Source organism: Salmo salar, chromosome ssa13 (genome assembly GCF_905237065.1).
Source record: "Salmo salar chromosome ssa13, Ssal_v3.1, whole genome shotgun sequence".
NCBI lineage: Eukaryota > Metazoa > Chordata > Actinopteri > Salmoniformes > Salmonidae > Salmo > Salmo salar.
The window spans coordinates 618,785-633,617 of NC_059454.1; the positions used below are offsets into that span (position 1 = coordinate 618,785).

The 14,833-nt window shown below is 44.2% G+C and overlaps 1 protein-coding gene across 1 annotated transcript in view; it reads left to right on the forward strand.

The window, feature by feature from the left end:
• The window catches only part of LOC106593983 (plexin-B3-like), a 98,797-nt gene extending 87,101 nt beyond the window's left edge, over positions 1-11,696 (forward strand). The window contains exons 5-7 of the mRNA XM_045692794.1: positions 7,044-7,119; positions 9,809-9,883; positions 11,456-11,696. Of these exons, the coding sequence (XP_045548750.1) occupies positions 7,044-7,119; positions 9,809-9,883; positions 11,456-11,560 (256 nt within the window). The 3' untranslated portion in view covers positions 11,561-11,696. The remainder of the gene's footprint in view (positions 1-7,043; positions 7,120-9,808; positions 9,884-11,455) is intronic.
• Positions 11,697-14,833: the final 3,137 nt, after the last annotated feature.

A 14,833-nucleotide genomic window follows, 5' to 3' on the forward strand; every position in this document is an offset into this window, starting at 1 on the left:
AGGTATTATAGTGTTCTGTGGGTATTGTTCCAGGTATTATAGTGTTCTGTGGGTATTGTTCCAGGTATTACAGTGTGTTCTGTGTGTATTGTTCCAGGTATACAGTGTGTTGTTCCAGGTATTACAGTGTGTTCTGTGGGTGTTGTTCCAGGTATTACAGTGTTCTGTGGATATTGTTCCAGGTATTACAGTGTTCTGTGGGTATTGTTCCAGGTATTACAGTGTTCTGTGGGTGTTGTTCCAGGTATTATAGTGTGTTCTGTGGGTGTTGTTCCAGGTATTATAGTGTGTTCTGTGGGTATTGTTCCAGGTATTACAGTGTTCTGTGGGTGTTGTTCCAGGTATTATAGTGTGTTCTGTGGGTATTGTTCCAGGTATTATAGTGTGTTCTGTGGGTATTGTTCCAGGTATTATAGTGTGTTCTGTGGGTATTGTTCCAGGTATTACAGTGTGTTCTGTGGGTATTGTTCCAGGTATTATAGTGTTCTGTGGGTGGTGTTTCAGGTATTACAGTGTGTTCTGTGGGTATTGTTCCAGGTATTACAGTGTGTTCTGTTGGTATTGTTCCAGGTATTACAGTGTGTTCTGTGGGTATTATTCAAGGTAGTACAGTGTTCTGTGGGTAATGTTCCAGGTATTACAGTGTTCTGTGGGTAATGTTCCAGGTATTACAGTGTTCTGTGGGTATTGTTCCAGGTATTATATTGTTCTGTGGGTATTGTTCCAGGTATTACAGTGTGTTGTTCCAGGTATTACAGTGTTCTGTGGGTATTGTTCCAGGTATTACAGTGTGTTCTGTTGGTATTGTTCCAGGTATTACAGTGTGTTCTGTGGGTATTATTCAAGGTAGTACAGTGTTCTGTGGGTAATGTTCCAGGTATTACAGTGTTCTGTGGGTATTGTTCCAGGTATTATAGTGTTCTGTGGGTATTGTTCCAGGTATTACAGTGTGTTGTTCCAGGTATTACAGTGTTCTGTGGGTATTGTTCCAGGTATTACAGTGTGTTCTGTGGGTATTGTTCCAGATATTACAGTGTTCTGTGGGTGTTGTTCCAGGTATTATAGTGTTCTGTGGGTATTGTTCCAGGTATTACAGTGTGTTCTGTGGGTATTGTTCCAGGTATTACAGCGTTCTGTGGCAGTTGTTCCAGGTATTACAGTGTTCTGTGGGTGTTGTTCCAGGTATTATAGTGTTCTGTGGGTATTGTTCCAGGTATATCAGTGTTTTCTGTGGGTATTGTTCCAGGTATTACAGTGTTGTTCCAGGTATTACAGTGTGTTCTGTGGGTAATGTTCCAGGTATTACAGTGTTCTGTGGGTATTGTTCCAGGTATTACAGTGTTCTGTGGGTGTTGTTCCAGGTATTATAGTGTGATCTGTGGGTATTGTTCCAGGTATTATACTGTATTCTGTGGGTATTGTTCCAGGTATTACAGTGTTCTGTGTGTAATGTTCCAGGTATTACAGTGTTCTGTGTGTAATGTTCCAGGTATTACAGTGTTCTGTGGGTGTTGTTCCAGGTATTATAGTGTTGTTCCAGGTATTACAGTGTGTTCTGTGGGTAATGTTCCAGGTATTACAGTGTTCTGTGGGTGTTGTTCCAGGTATTATAGTGTTCTGTGGGTATTGTTCCAGGTATATCAGTGTTTTCTGTGGGTATTGTTCCAGGTATTACAGTGTTGTTCCAGGTATTACAGTGTGTTCTGTGGGTAATGTTCCAGGTATTACAGTGTTCTGTGGGTATTGTTCCAGGTATTACAGTGTTCTGTGGGTGTTGTTCCAGGTATTATAGTGTGATCTGTGGGTATTGTTCCAGGTATTATACTGTATTCTGTGGGTATTGTTCCAGGTATTACAGTGTTCTGTGTGTAATGTTCCAGGTATTACAGTGTTCTGTGTGTAATGTTCCAGGTATTACAGTGTTCTGTGGGTGTTGTTCCAGGTATTATAGTGTGATCTGTGGGTATTGTTCCAGGTATTATAGTGTATTCTGTGGGTATTGTTCCAGGTATTACAGTGTTCTGTGTGTAATGTTCCAGGTATTACAGTGTTCTGTGGGTCATGTTCCAGGTATTACAGTGTGTTCTGTGGGTATTGTTCATGGTATTGCAGTGTGTTCTGTGGGTATTGTTCCAGGTAGTACAGTGTTCTGTGGGTAATGTTCCAGGTATTACAGTGTTCTGTGGGTATTGTTCCAGGTATTATAGTGTTCTGTGGGTATTGTTCCAGGTATTACAGTGTGTTGTTCCAGGTATTACAGTGTTCTGTGGCTATTGTTCTAGGTATTACAGTGTGTTCTGTGGGTATTTTTCCAGGTATAACAGCGTTCTGTGGCAGTTGTTCCAGGTATTACAGTGTTCTGTGCGTGTTGTTCCAGGTATTATAGTGTGTTCTGTGGGTATTGTTCCAGGTATTACAGTGTGTTGTTCCAGGTATTACAGTGTTCTGTGGGTATTGTTCCAGGTATTACAGTGTGTTCTGTTGGTATTGTTCCAGGTATTACAGTGTGTTCTGTGGGTATTGTTCCAGGTATTACAGTGTTCTGTGGGTATTGTTCCAGGTATTATAGAGTTCTGTGGGTATTGTTCCAGGTATTACAGTGTGTTGTTCTAGGTATTACAGTGTTCTGTGGGTATTGTTCCAGGTATTACAGTGTGTTCTGTGGGTATTGTTCCAGGTATTACAGTGTTCTGTGGGTGTTGTTCCAGGTATTATAGTGTTCTGTGGGTGTTGTTACAGGTATTACAGTGTTCTGTGGGTATTGTTCCAGGTATTACAGTGTTGTTCCAGGTATTACAGTGTGTTCTGTGGGTAATGTTCCAGGTTTTACATTGTGTTCTGTGGGTATTGTTCCAGGTATTACAGTGTTCTGTGGGTATTGTTCCAGGTATTACAGTGTTCTGTGGGTATTGTTCCAGGTATTACAATGTGTTCTGTGTGTATTGTTCCAGGTATACAGTGTGTTGTTCCAGGTATTACAGTGTGTTCTGTGGGTGTTGTTCCAGGTATTACAGTGTTCTGTGGGTAATGTTCCAGGTATTACAGTGTTCTGTGGGTAATGTTCCAGGTATTACAGTGTTCTGTGGGTATTGTTCCAGGTATTATAGTGTTCTGTGGGTATTGTTCCAGGTATTACAGTGTGTTGTTCCAGGTATTACAGTGTTCTGTGGGTATTGTTCCAGGTATTACAGTGTGTTCTGTTGGTATTGTTCCAGGTATTACAGTGTGTTCTATGGGTATTATTCAAGGTAGTACAGTGTTCTGTGGGTAATGTTCCAGGTATTACAGTGTTCTGTGGGTATTGTTCCAGGTATTATAGTGTTCTGTGGGTATTGTTCCAGGTATTACAGTGTTATGTTCCAGGTATTACAGTGTTCTGTGGGTATTGTTCCAGGTATTACAGTGTGTTCTGTGGGTATTGTTCCAGATATTACAGTGTTCTGTGGGTGTTGTTCCAGGTATTATAGTGTTCTGTGGGTGTTGTTACAGGTATTGCAGTGTTCTGTGGGTATTGTTCCAGGTATTACAGTGTGTTCTGTGGGTATTGTTCCAGGTATTACAGCGTTCTGTGGCAGTTGTTCCAGGTATTACAGTGTTCTGTGGGTGTTGTTCCAGGTATTATAGTGTTCTGTGGGTATTGTTCCAGGTATATCAGTGTTTTCTGTGGGTATTGTTCCAGGTATTACAGTGTTGTTCCAGGTATTACAGTGTGTTCTGTGGGTAATGTTCCAGCTATTACAGTGTTCTGTGGGTATTGTTCCAGGTATTACAGTGTTCTGTGGGTGTTGTTCCAGGTATTATAGTGTGATCTGTGGGTATTGTTCCAGGTATTATAGTGTATTCTGTGGGTATTGTTCCAGGTATTACAGTGTTCTGTGTGTAATGTTCCAGGTATTACAGTGTTCTGTGTGTAATGTTCCAGGTATTACAGTGTTCTGTGGGTGTTGTTCCAGGTATTATAGTGTGATCTGTGGGTATTGTTCCAGGTATTATAGTGTATTCTGTGGGTATTGTTCCAGGTATTACAGTGTTCTGTGTGTAATGTTCCAGGTATTACAGTGTTCTGTGGGTAATGTTCCAGGTATTACAGTGTGTTCTGTGGGTATTGTTCATGGTTTTGCAGTGTGTTCTGTGGGTATTGTTCCAGGTAGTACAGTGTTCTGTGGGTAATGTTCCAGGTATTACAGTGTTCTGTGGGTATTGTTCCAGGTATTATAGTGTTCTGTGGGTATTGTTCCAGGTATTACAGTGTGTTGTTCCAGGTATTACAGTGTTCTGTGTGTAATGTTCCAGGTATTACAGTGTTCTGTGTGTAATGTTCCAGGTATTACAGTGTTCTGTGGGTAATGTTCCAGGTATTACAGTGTTCTGTGGGTATTGTTCCAGGTATTATAGTGTTCTGTGGGTATTGTTCCAGGTATTACAGTGTGTTGTTCCAGGTATTACAGTGTTCTGTGGGTGTTGTTCCAGGTATTACAGTGTTTTGTGGATGTTGTTCCAGGTATTACAGTGTTCTATGGCTATTGTTCTAGGTATTACAGTGTGTTCTGTGGGTATTTTTCCAGGTATTACAGCGTTCTGTGGCAGTTGTTCCAGGTATTACAGTGTTCTGTGCGTGTTGTTCCAGGTATTACAGTGTGTTCTGTGGGTATTGTTCCAGGTATTACAGCGTTCTGTGGCAGTTGTTCCAGGTATTACAGTGTTCTGTGGGTGTTGTTCCAGGTATTATAGTGTTCTGTGGGTATTGTTCCAGGTATATCAGTGTTTTCTGTGGGTATTGTTCCAGGTATTACAGTGTTGTTCCAGGTATTACAGTGTGTTCTGTGGGTAATGTTCCAGGTATTACAGTGTTCTGTGGGTATTGTTCCAGGTATTACAGTGTTCTGTGGGTGTTGTTCCAGGTATTATAGTGTGATCTGTGGGTATTGTTCCAGGTATTATAGTGTATTCTGTGGGTATTGTTCCAGGTATTACAGTGTTCTGTGTGTAATGTTCCAGGTATTACAGTGTTCTGTGTGTAATGTTCCAGGTATTACAGTGTTCTGTGGGTGTTGTTCCAGGTATTATAGTGTGATCTGTGGGTATTGTTCCAGGTATTATAGTGTATTCAGTGGGTATTGTTCCAGGTATTACAGTGTTCTGTGTGTAATGTTCCAGGTATTACAGTGTTCTGTGGGTAATGTTCCAGGTATTACAGTGTGTTCTGTGGGTATTGTTCATGGTTTTGCAGTGTGTTCTGTGGGTATTGTTCCAGGTATTATAGTGTTCTGTGGGTATTGTTCCAGGTATTACAGTGTGTTGTTCCAGCTATTACAGTGTTCTGTGGGTGTTGTTCCAGGTATTACAGTGTTCTGTGTGTAATGTTCCAGGTATTACAGTGTTCTGTGTGTAATGTTCCAGGTATTACAGTGTTCTGTGGGTAATGTTCCAGGTATTACAGTGTTCTGTGGGTATTGTTCCAGGTATTATAGTGTTCTGTGGGTATTGTTCCAGGTATTACAGTGTGTTGTTCCAGGTATTACAGTGTTCTGTGGGTGTTGTTCCAGGTATTACAGTGTTTTGTGGATGTTGTTCCAGGTATTACAGTGTTCTGTGGCTATTGTTCTAGGTATTACAGTGTGTTCTGTGGGTATTTTTCCAGGTATTACAGCGTTCTGTGGCAGTTGTTCCAGGTATTACAGTGTTCTGTGCGTGTTGTTCCAGGTATTATAGTGTGTTCTGTGGGTATTGTTCCAGGTATTACAGTGTGTTGTTCCAGGTATTACAGTGTTCTGTGGGTATTGTTCCAGGTATTACAGTGTGTTCTGTTGGTATTGTTCCAGGTATTACAGTGTGTTCTGTGGGTATTGTTCCAGGTATTACAGTGTTCTGTGGGTATTGTTCCAGGTATTATAGAGTTCTGTGGGTATTGTTCCAGGTATAACAGTGTGTTGTTCCAGGTATTACAGTGTTCTGTGGGTATTGTTCCAGGTATTACAGTGTGTTCTGTGGGTATTGTTCCAGGTATTACAGCGTTCTGTGGCAGTTGTTCCAGGTATTACAGTGTTCTGTGGGTGTTGTTCCAGGTATTACATTGTTCTGTGGGTATTGTTCCAGGTATTACAGTGTTGTTCCAGGTATTACAGTGTGTTCTGTGGGTAATGTTCCAGGTTTTACATTGTGTTCTGTGGGTATTGTTCCAGGTATTACAGTGTTCTGTGGGTATTGTTCCAGGTATTACAGTGTTCTGTGGGTATTGTTCCAGGTATTTCAGTGTGTTGTTCCAGGTATTACAGTGTTCTGTGGGTATTGTTCCAGGTATTACAGTGTGTTCTGTGGGTATTGTTCCAGGTATTACAGTGTTCTGTGGGTATTGTTCCAGGTATTACAGTGTTCTGTGGGTGTTGTTCCAGGTATTATAGTGTTCTGTGGGTGTTGTTACAGGTATTACAGTGTTCTGTGGGTGGTGTTCCAGGTATTACAGTGTGTTCTGTTGGTATTGTTCCAGGTATTACAGTGTTCTGTGGGTAATGTTCCAGGTATTACAGTGTGTTCTGTGGGTATTGTTCCAGATATTACAGTGTGTTCTGTGGGTATTGTTCCAGGTAGTACAGTGTTCTGTGGGTAATGTTCCAGGTATTACAGTGTGTTGTTCCAGGTATTACAGTGTTCTGTGGGTATTGTTCCAGGTATTACAGTGTGTTCTGTGGGTATTGTTCCAGGTATTATAGTGTGTTGTTCCAGGTATTACAGTGTTCTGTGGGTGTTGTTCCAGGTATTACAGTGTTCTGTGGGTATTGTTCCAGGTATTACAATGTGTTCTGTGGGTATTGTTTCAGGTATTACAGTGTGTTCTGTGGGTATTGTTCCAGGTATTACAGTGTTCTGTGGGTATTGTTCCAGGTATTATAGTGTTCTGTGGGTGTTGTTCCAGGTATTATAGTGTTCTGTGGGTATTGTTCCAGGTATTACAGTGTGTTCTGTGGGTATTGTTCCAGGTATTACAGTGTGTTCTGTGGGTATTGTTCCAGGTATTACAGTGTGTTCCGTGGGTATTGTTCCAGGTACTACAGTGACATCCACAGTGCAGCGTCTGGCTGTTACCAAGAGATGAACTCTACTCTAACAGAGTTGTCTGGGGTGAGTGGATTTAAACCCTACTTTAGTCTACTCCCCTCTACTCTGCTCCCCTCTACTCTGCTCCCCTCCACTCTACTCTACTCCCCTCTATTCTGCTCTACTCCCCTCTATTTTGCTCTGCTCCCCTCTATTCTGCTCTACTCCCCTCTATTCTGCTCTGCTCCCCTCTATTCTGCTCTGCTCCCCTCTATTCTGCTCTGCTCCCCTCTATTCTGCTCTGCTCCCCTCTACTCTGCTCTGCTCCCCTCTACTCTGCTCTCCTCTACTCTGCTCTCCTCTACTCTGCTCCCCTCTATTCTGCTCAGCTCCCATCTATTCTGCTCTGCTCCCCTCTATTCTGCTCTGCTCCCCTCTATTCTGCTCTGCTCCACTCTATTCTGCTCCACTCCACTCTGCTCCACTCTACTCTGCTCCCCTCTACTCTGCTCTGCTCCCCTCTATTCTGCTCTGCTCCCCTCTATTCTGCTCTGCTCCCCTCTATTCTGCTCTGCTCCCCTCTATTCTGCTCTCCTCCCCTCTATTCTACTCTGCTCCCCTCGATTCTACTCTGCTCCCCTCGATTCTACTCTGCTCCCCTCTATTCTGCTCTACTCCCCTCTATTCTGCTCTACTCCCCTCTATTCTGCTCTACTCCCCTCTACTCTGCTCCCCTCTACTCTGCTCCCCTCTACTCTGCTCCCCTCTATTCTGCTCCCCTCTATTCTGCTCTGCTCTGCTCCCCTCTATTCTGCTCTGCTCCACTCTATTCTGCTCCACTCCACTCTGCTCCCCTCTACTCTGCTCTGCTCCCCTCTATTCTGCTCTGCTCCTCTCTATTCTGCTCTGCTCCCCTCTATTCTGCTCTACTCCCCTCTATTCTGCTCTACTCCCCTCTATTCTGCTCTACTCCCCTCTATTCTGCTCTACTCCCCTCTGTTCTGCTCTGCTCCCCTCTATTCTACTCTGCTCCCCTCTGCTCTGCTCCCCTCTACTCTGCTCCCCTCTACTCTGCTCCCCTCTGCTCTGCTCCCCTCTATTCTGCTCTGCTCCCCTCTATTCTGCTCTGCTCCCCTCTGCTCCACTCTACTCTACTCTGCTCCACTCTACTCTGCTCCACTCTACTCTGCCCCCCTCTATTCTGCTCTACTCCCCTCTATTCTGCTCTGCTCCCCTCTATTCTGCTCTACTCCCCTCTATTCTGCTCTACTCCCCTCTATTCTGCTCTGCTCCCCTCTATTCTGCTCTGCTCCCCTCTATTCTACTCTCCTCCCCTCGATTCTACTCTGCTCCCCTCTATTCTGCTCTGCTCCCCTCTATTCTGCTCTGCTCCCCTCGATTCTACTCTGCTTCCCTCTATTCTACTCTGCTCTACTCCCCTCTATTCTGCTCTGCTCCCCTCTATTCTGCTCCCCTCTACTCTGCTCCACTCTACTCTGCTCTGCTCCCCTCTATTCTGCTCTGCTCCCCTCTATTCTGCTCTGCTCCCCTCTATTCTGCTCTGCTCCCCTCGATTCTACTCTGCTCCCCTCGATTCTACTCTGCTCCCCTCTATTCTACTCTGCTTCCCTCTATTCTACTCTGTTCTACTCCCCTCTATTCTGCTCTACTCCCCTCTATTCTGCTCTACTCCCCTCTATTCTGCTCTACTCCCCTCTATTCTGCTCTACTCCCCTCTATTCTGCTCTGCTCCCCTCTGTTCTGCTCTGCTCCCCTCTACTCTGCTCCCCTCTACTCTGCTCCCCTCTACTCTGCTCCCCTCTGCTCTGCTCCCCTCTGTTCTGCTCTGCTCCCCTCTATTCTACTCTGCTCCCCTCTGCTCTGCTCCCCTCTGCTCTGCTCCCCTCTGCTCTGCTCCCCTCTGCTCTGCTCCCCTCTATTCTGCTCCCCTCTATTCTGCTCTGCTCCCCTCTATTCTGCTCTGCTCCCCTCTATTCTGCTCTGCTCCCCTCTATTCTGCTCTGCTCCCCTCTATTCTGCTCTGCTCCCCTCTATTCTGCTCTGCTCCCCTCGATTCTACTCTGCTCCCCTCTATTCTACTCTGCTCCCCTCTATTCTACTCTGCTCTACTCCCCTCTATTCTGCTCTACTCCCCTCTATTCTGCTCTACTCCCCTCTATTCTGCTCTACTCCCCTCTATTCTGCTCTACTCCCCTCTGTTCTATTCTACTCCCCTCTACTCTGCTCCCCTCTACTCTGCTCCCCTCTACTCTGCTCCCCTCTACTCTGCTCCCCTCTGCTCTGCTCCCCTCTGCTCTGCTCCCCTCTACTCTGCTCCCCTCTGCTCTGCTCCCCTCTATTCTGCTCTGCTCCCCTCTATTCTGCTCTGCTCCCCTCTATTCTGCTCTGCTCCCCTCTATTCTGCTCTGCTCCCCTCTATTCTGCTCTGCTCCACTCTATTCTGCTCCACTCTACTCTGCTCCCCTCTACTCTGCTCCCCTCTACTCTGCTCTGCTCCCCTCTATTCTGCTCTGCTCCCCTCTATTCTACTCTGCTTCCCTCTATTCTACTCTGCTCTACTCCCCTCTATTCTGCTCTACTCCCCTCTATTCTGCTCTACTCTCCTCTGTTCTATTCTACTCCCCTCTATTCTGCTCTGCTCCCCTCTATTCTGCTCTGCTCCCCTCTATTCTAGTCTGCTCCCCTCTATTCTGCCTGGGCAGTAGCAGTATTTACCCAGTAGGTTGCAGTAATGTGTATCTTTCTATTTCAGAGTTTTGCCTCAGAGATGAACAGTCTGGTGGCTCTGCACGAGCTGTACAAGTACATCAACAAGTACTATGACCAGGTACACACATATAGCGCCTTCGGAAAGTATTCAGACCACTTCACTTTTTCCACATTTTGTTTCGTTACAGCCTTATTCTAAAATGGATTAAACAAACAAACAAAAATCCTCATCAATCTACACACAATACCCCTTAATGACAAAGCAAAACATTTTTGGTTTTGTTGCAAATGTATAAAAAAAAGACATTATTTACATAAGTATTCAGACCCTTTGCTATCAGACTCTAAATTGAGCTCAGGTGCATCCTGTTTGCATTGATCATCCTTGAGATGTTTTTACAACTTATTGGAGTCCACCTGTGGTAAATTCAATTGATTGGATATGATTTGGAAAGGCACATACCTGTCTATATAAGGTCCCACAGTTGACAGTGCATGTCAGAGCAAAAACCAAGACATGAGGTCCAAGGAATTGTCCGTAGAGCTCCGAGACAGGATTGTGTCGAGGCACAGATCTGGGGAAGGGTACCAAAACATTTCTACAGCATTGAAGGTCCCTAAGAACACAGTGGCCTCCATCATTCTTAAATGGAAGAAGTTTGGAACCACCAAGACTCTTCCTAGACCTGGCCGCCCAGCCAAACTGAGCAATCCGGGGAGAAGGGCCTTGGTCAGGGAGGTGACCAAGAACCCAACGGTCACTGACAGAGCTCCAGAGTTCCTCTGTGGAGATGGGAGAACCTTGCAGAAGGACAACCATCTCTGCAGCACTCGACCAATCAGGCCTTTATGGTAGAGTGGCCAGACGGAAGCCAGTCCTCAGTAAAAGGCACATGACAGCCCGCTTGGAGTTTCCCAAAGGGCATCAAAAGACTCTCAGACCATGAGAAACAAGACTCTCTGGTCTGATGAAACCAAGATTGAACTATTTGGCCAGAATGCCAAGCGTCACGTCTGGAGGAAACCTGGCACCATTCCTACGGTGAAGCATGGTGGTGGCAGCATCATGCTGTGGGGATGTTTTTCAGCGGCAGGGACTGGGAGATTAGTCAGGATCGAGGGAAAGATGAAAGAAGCAAAGTACAGAGAGATCTTTGATGAAAATCTGCTCCAGAGCGCTCAGAACCTCAGACTGGGGGTCCTGAGCGTGTTTGCCAAATGAACTGTGGCGAACCTTCAAGTAATTTACAATTTTCTAAGTCATTTCATAAATTATACAAATTTTGCCATGGGGTGAAGAGAGTTTTAAAGCTAATTTCCTGCAATTCTACACATTTTGCCATGGGGTGGAGGCACACGTTTGCAGTTTTTAATATAATAACTGATGGTAATTCAACAATGCTTTTACTACAAGTTCAGATAGCTGGACTAATTTACCAATCTGAAAAATGTTTGCTGCCATGGGCTGATTGGGTGACTGCTGACGTTGTACCTTGTGTATTCTAGTATAACAACGGTCAACGGCATGTTGAGACCCCGACTGAGTTCCTAAAAAATAATTGAATATATTTGTCCGTGGGCAGCATGTTGCAAAGCCCTGCTGTAGGTCATTGTGTCTCTACTGTAATCTACTATATTATCTGATAGTGTCTGTCTGTCTGTCTCTGTCTGTCTGTCTGTCTGTCTGTAGATCATCGCGTCTCTGGAAGAGGATGCAGCGGGACAGAAGATGCAGCTGGCCTATCGTCTACAGCAGGTTGCCGCCCTGGTGGAGAACAAGGTCACTGACCACTAACTAGGGATGGAATGTAAAGGGCTCTGTCAGTCAAAACCCACACAGCACTATGAAGTGCCCCTGAGCTCTGACGTCATCTATAGCATGTTACTGTACAGCCCCTGAGCTCTGACGTCATCTATAGCATGTTACTGTACAGCCACTGAGCTCTGACGTCACCTATAGCATGTTACTGTACAGCCACTGAGCTCTGACGTCATCTATAGCATGTTACTGTACAGCCACTGAGCTCTGACGTCATCTATAGCATGTTACTGTACAGCCACTGATGTCTGACGTCATCTATAGCATGTTACTGTACAGCCACTGAGCTCTGACGTCATCTATAGCATGTTACTGTACAGCCACTGAGCTCTGACGTCATCTATAGCATGTTACTGTACAGCCATTGAGCTCTGACGTCATCTATAGCATGTTACTGTACAGCCCCTGAGCTCTGACGTCATCTACAGTATGTTACTGTACAGCCACTGAGCTCTGACGTCATCTATAGCATGTTACTGTACAGCCACTGCGTTCCAATTCAGGGCGTTTATCAGTATCCAAATCTGCCATTTTCAGCCCGTATCCAGGAACGAGTGTGAAGGATTAACATAATAAAAGCTGGGCCAAATGAACAGTTAGTAACAGTTAGGCTAAATATTAGATCTTACAACAGGCTTATCTAATAAACAGACCTTGGTTTCAGTGGGACTTCCTGATCTAATAAACAGACCTTGGTTTCAGTGGGACTTCCTGATATCATAAAGGATAAATCAATAAAACAGGCAGCAGACAAAGAATTCCTAGCAATAAGTCTCACAGGGATGTACTACGGAATATAAAATGAGAAACGTAAAGGACAAGAAGGCTGAAATAGTTTAAACCTGCAACACCAAGTCTCACCAGAAGAGGGGGCTGTGGTGGAGTTGAGCAGATTTGAGTCATTTTAGAAACCAGCTGCGTTTCGCAGGTTGTTACATTGAACATAGACTCTGTAAATAATGCCTATTTATAATCCATTCCCTATCCCATACCAACCAAAGCTGCCTTTTTCAACTTTTGAAACGATTTAAAGCGTATAATTGTTTTTTGAAGTCAAACAACTGGCGAACCTGTTACAGGTGGTGACCCCTGACCTATCCCGTTACAGGTGGTGACCCCTGACCTATCCCGTTACAGGTGGTGACCCCTGACCTATCCCGTTACAGGTGGTGACCCCTGACCTATCCCGTTACAGGTGGTGACCCCTGACCTATCCCGTTACAGGTGGTGACCCCTGACCTATCCCGTTACAGGTGGTGACCCCTGACCTATCCCATTACAGGTGGTGACCCCTGACCTATCCTGGTGACCCCTGACCTATCCTGGTTACAGGTGGTGACCCCTGACCTATCCCGTTACAGGTGGTGACCCCTGACCTATCCTGTTACCTGTCGGTGTGCTCTGACCCCACAGACTCAGTATTGCTATATTTACCTAACACGCTCTCGTTCCTAATGTAACCCTTAAAAGGTGGTTACTCTCTTTGGCTCTGTCTGAAATAGCGCTCTCTTCCCTGTATTTGTATATATGTTTTATTTAACTAGGCAAGTCAGTTAAGAACAATTTCTTATTTACAATGACGGCCTACCCCCGGCCAAACCCGAACGACGCTGGGACGATTGTGCGCTGCCCTATGGGATACAGCCTGGATTCAAACCAGGGACTCTTGCACTGAGATGTAGTGCCTTAGACCGCTGCGCCAGCCTATTCCCTACATGCATAGTGCACTACTTTAGACCAGAGACCTATTCCCTATATTATGCACTACTTTAGACCAGAGCCCTATGGCACCCTATTCCCTATATATTGTGCACTACTTTAGACCAGAGCCCTATGGAACCCTATTCCCTATATATTGTGCACTACTTTAGACCAGAGCCCTATGGAACCCTATTCCCTATATATTGTGCACTACTTTAGACCAGAGCCCTATGGAACCCTATTCCCTATATAGTGCACTACTTTAGACCAGAGCACTATGGAACCCTATTCCCTATATAGTGCACTACTTTAGACCAGAGCCCTATGGAACCCTATTCCCTATATATTGTGCACTACTTTAGACCAGAGCCCTATGGAACCCTATTCCCTATATAGTGCACTACTTTAGACCAGAGCCCTATGGCACCCTCTTCCCTATTGACCCTGGTCTATGGTAGTGCCCTGTATAGGGTGCCATTTTAGGTTGCACACTTTGACCCATCTCCTGGTTAGTGGACATACAGATTCTTTATGTATTAATCTGTCTTGGGTTTAATCTGTCTTGGTTAGAGATTCTTTATTAATCTGTTTTGGTTAGAGATTCTTTATGTATTAATCTGTCTTGGTTAGAGATTCTTTATGTATTAATCTGTCTTGGGTTAGAGATTCCTTATGTATTAATCTGTCTTGGGTTAGAGATCCTTTATGTATTAATCTGTCTTGGGTTAGAGATTCTTTATTAATCTGTCTTGGTTAGAGATTCTTTATTAATCTGTCTTGGGTTAGAGATTCTTTATGTATTAATCTGTCTTGGGTTAGAGATTCTTTATTATTAATCTGTCTTGGGTTAGAGATTCTTTATGTATTAATCTGTCTTGGGTTAGAGATTCTTTATTATTAATCTGTCTTGGGTTAGAGATTCTTTATTGTTAATCTGTCTTGGGTTAGAGATTCTTTATTATTAATCTGTCCTGGGTTAGAGATTCTTTATGTATTAATCTGTCTTGGGTTAGAGATTCTTTATGTATTAATCTGTCTTGGGTTAGAGATTCTTTATTATTAATCTGTCTTGGGTTAGAGATTCTTTATGTATTAATCTGTCTTGGGTTAGAGATTCTTTATTATTAATCTGTCCTGGGTTAGAGATTCTTTATGTATTAATCTGTCTTGGGTTAGAGATTCTTTATTATTACTCTGTCCTGGGATGAATCTGTCCTGGGTTTATCTGTCTTGGGTAGTTATATTGCTGATAGTTATATTGCTGAATAGTGATCTTAATGACTTTTCCCTCCTAACACTTTGTTCTCTGTGTTTGGAGCTCCTGGACATGAGTATGTATGGCTTGATTTATTGACAGTGGTTTGCCTCCCAAATCACACCCTATACCCTTTAAAGTGAACTGCTTTTAACCAGACTAGTGCACTATATAGGAAACAGGGTGCCGTTTTTGGGACGCAAGCCGGTGTGATTTTAAAGGGTGTTTTTTTGACTGGGCTGTGTTGTATATTGTTTTGATTGGAGCGTTTTTTTTTTTTAAAGGTTTAAGTC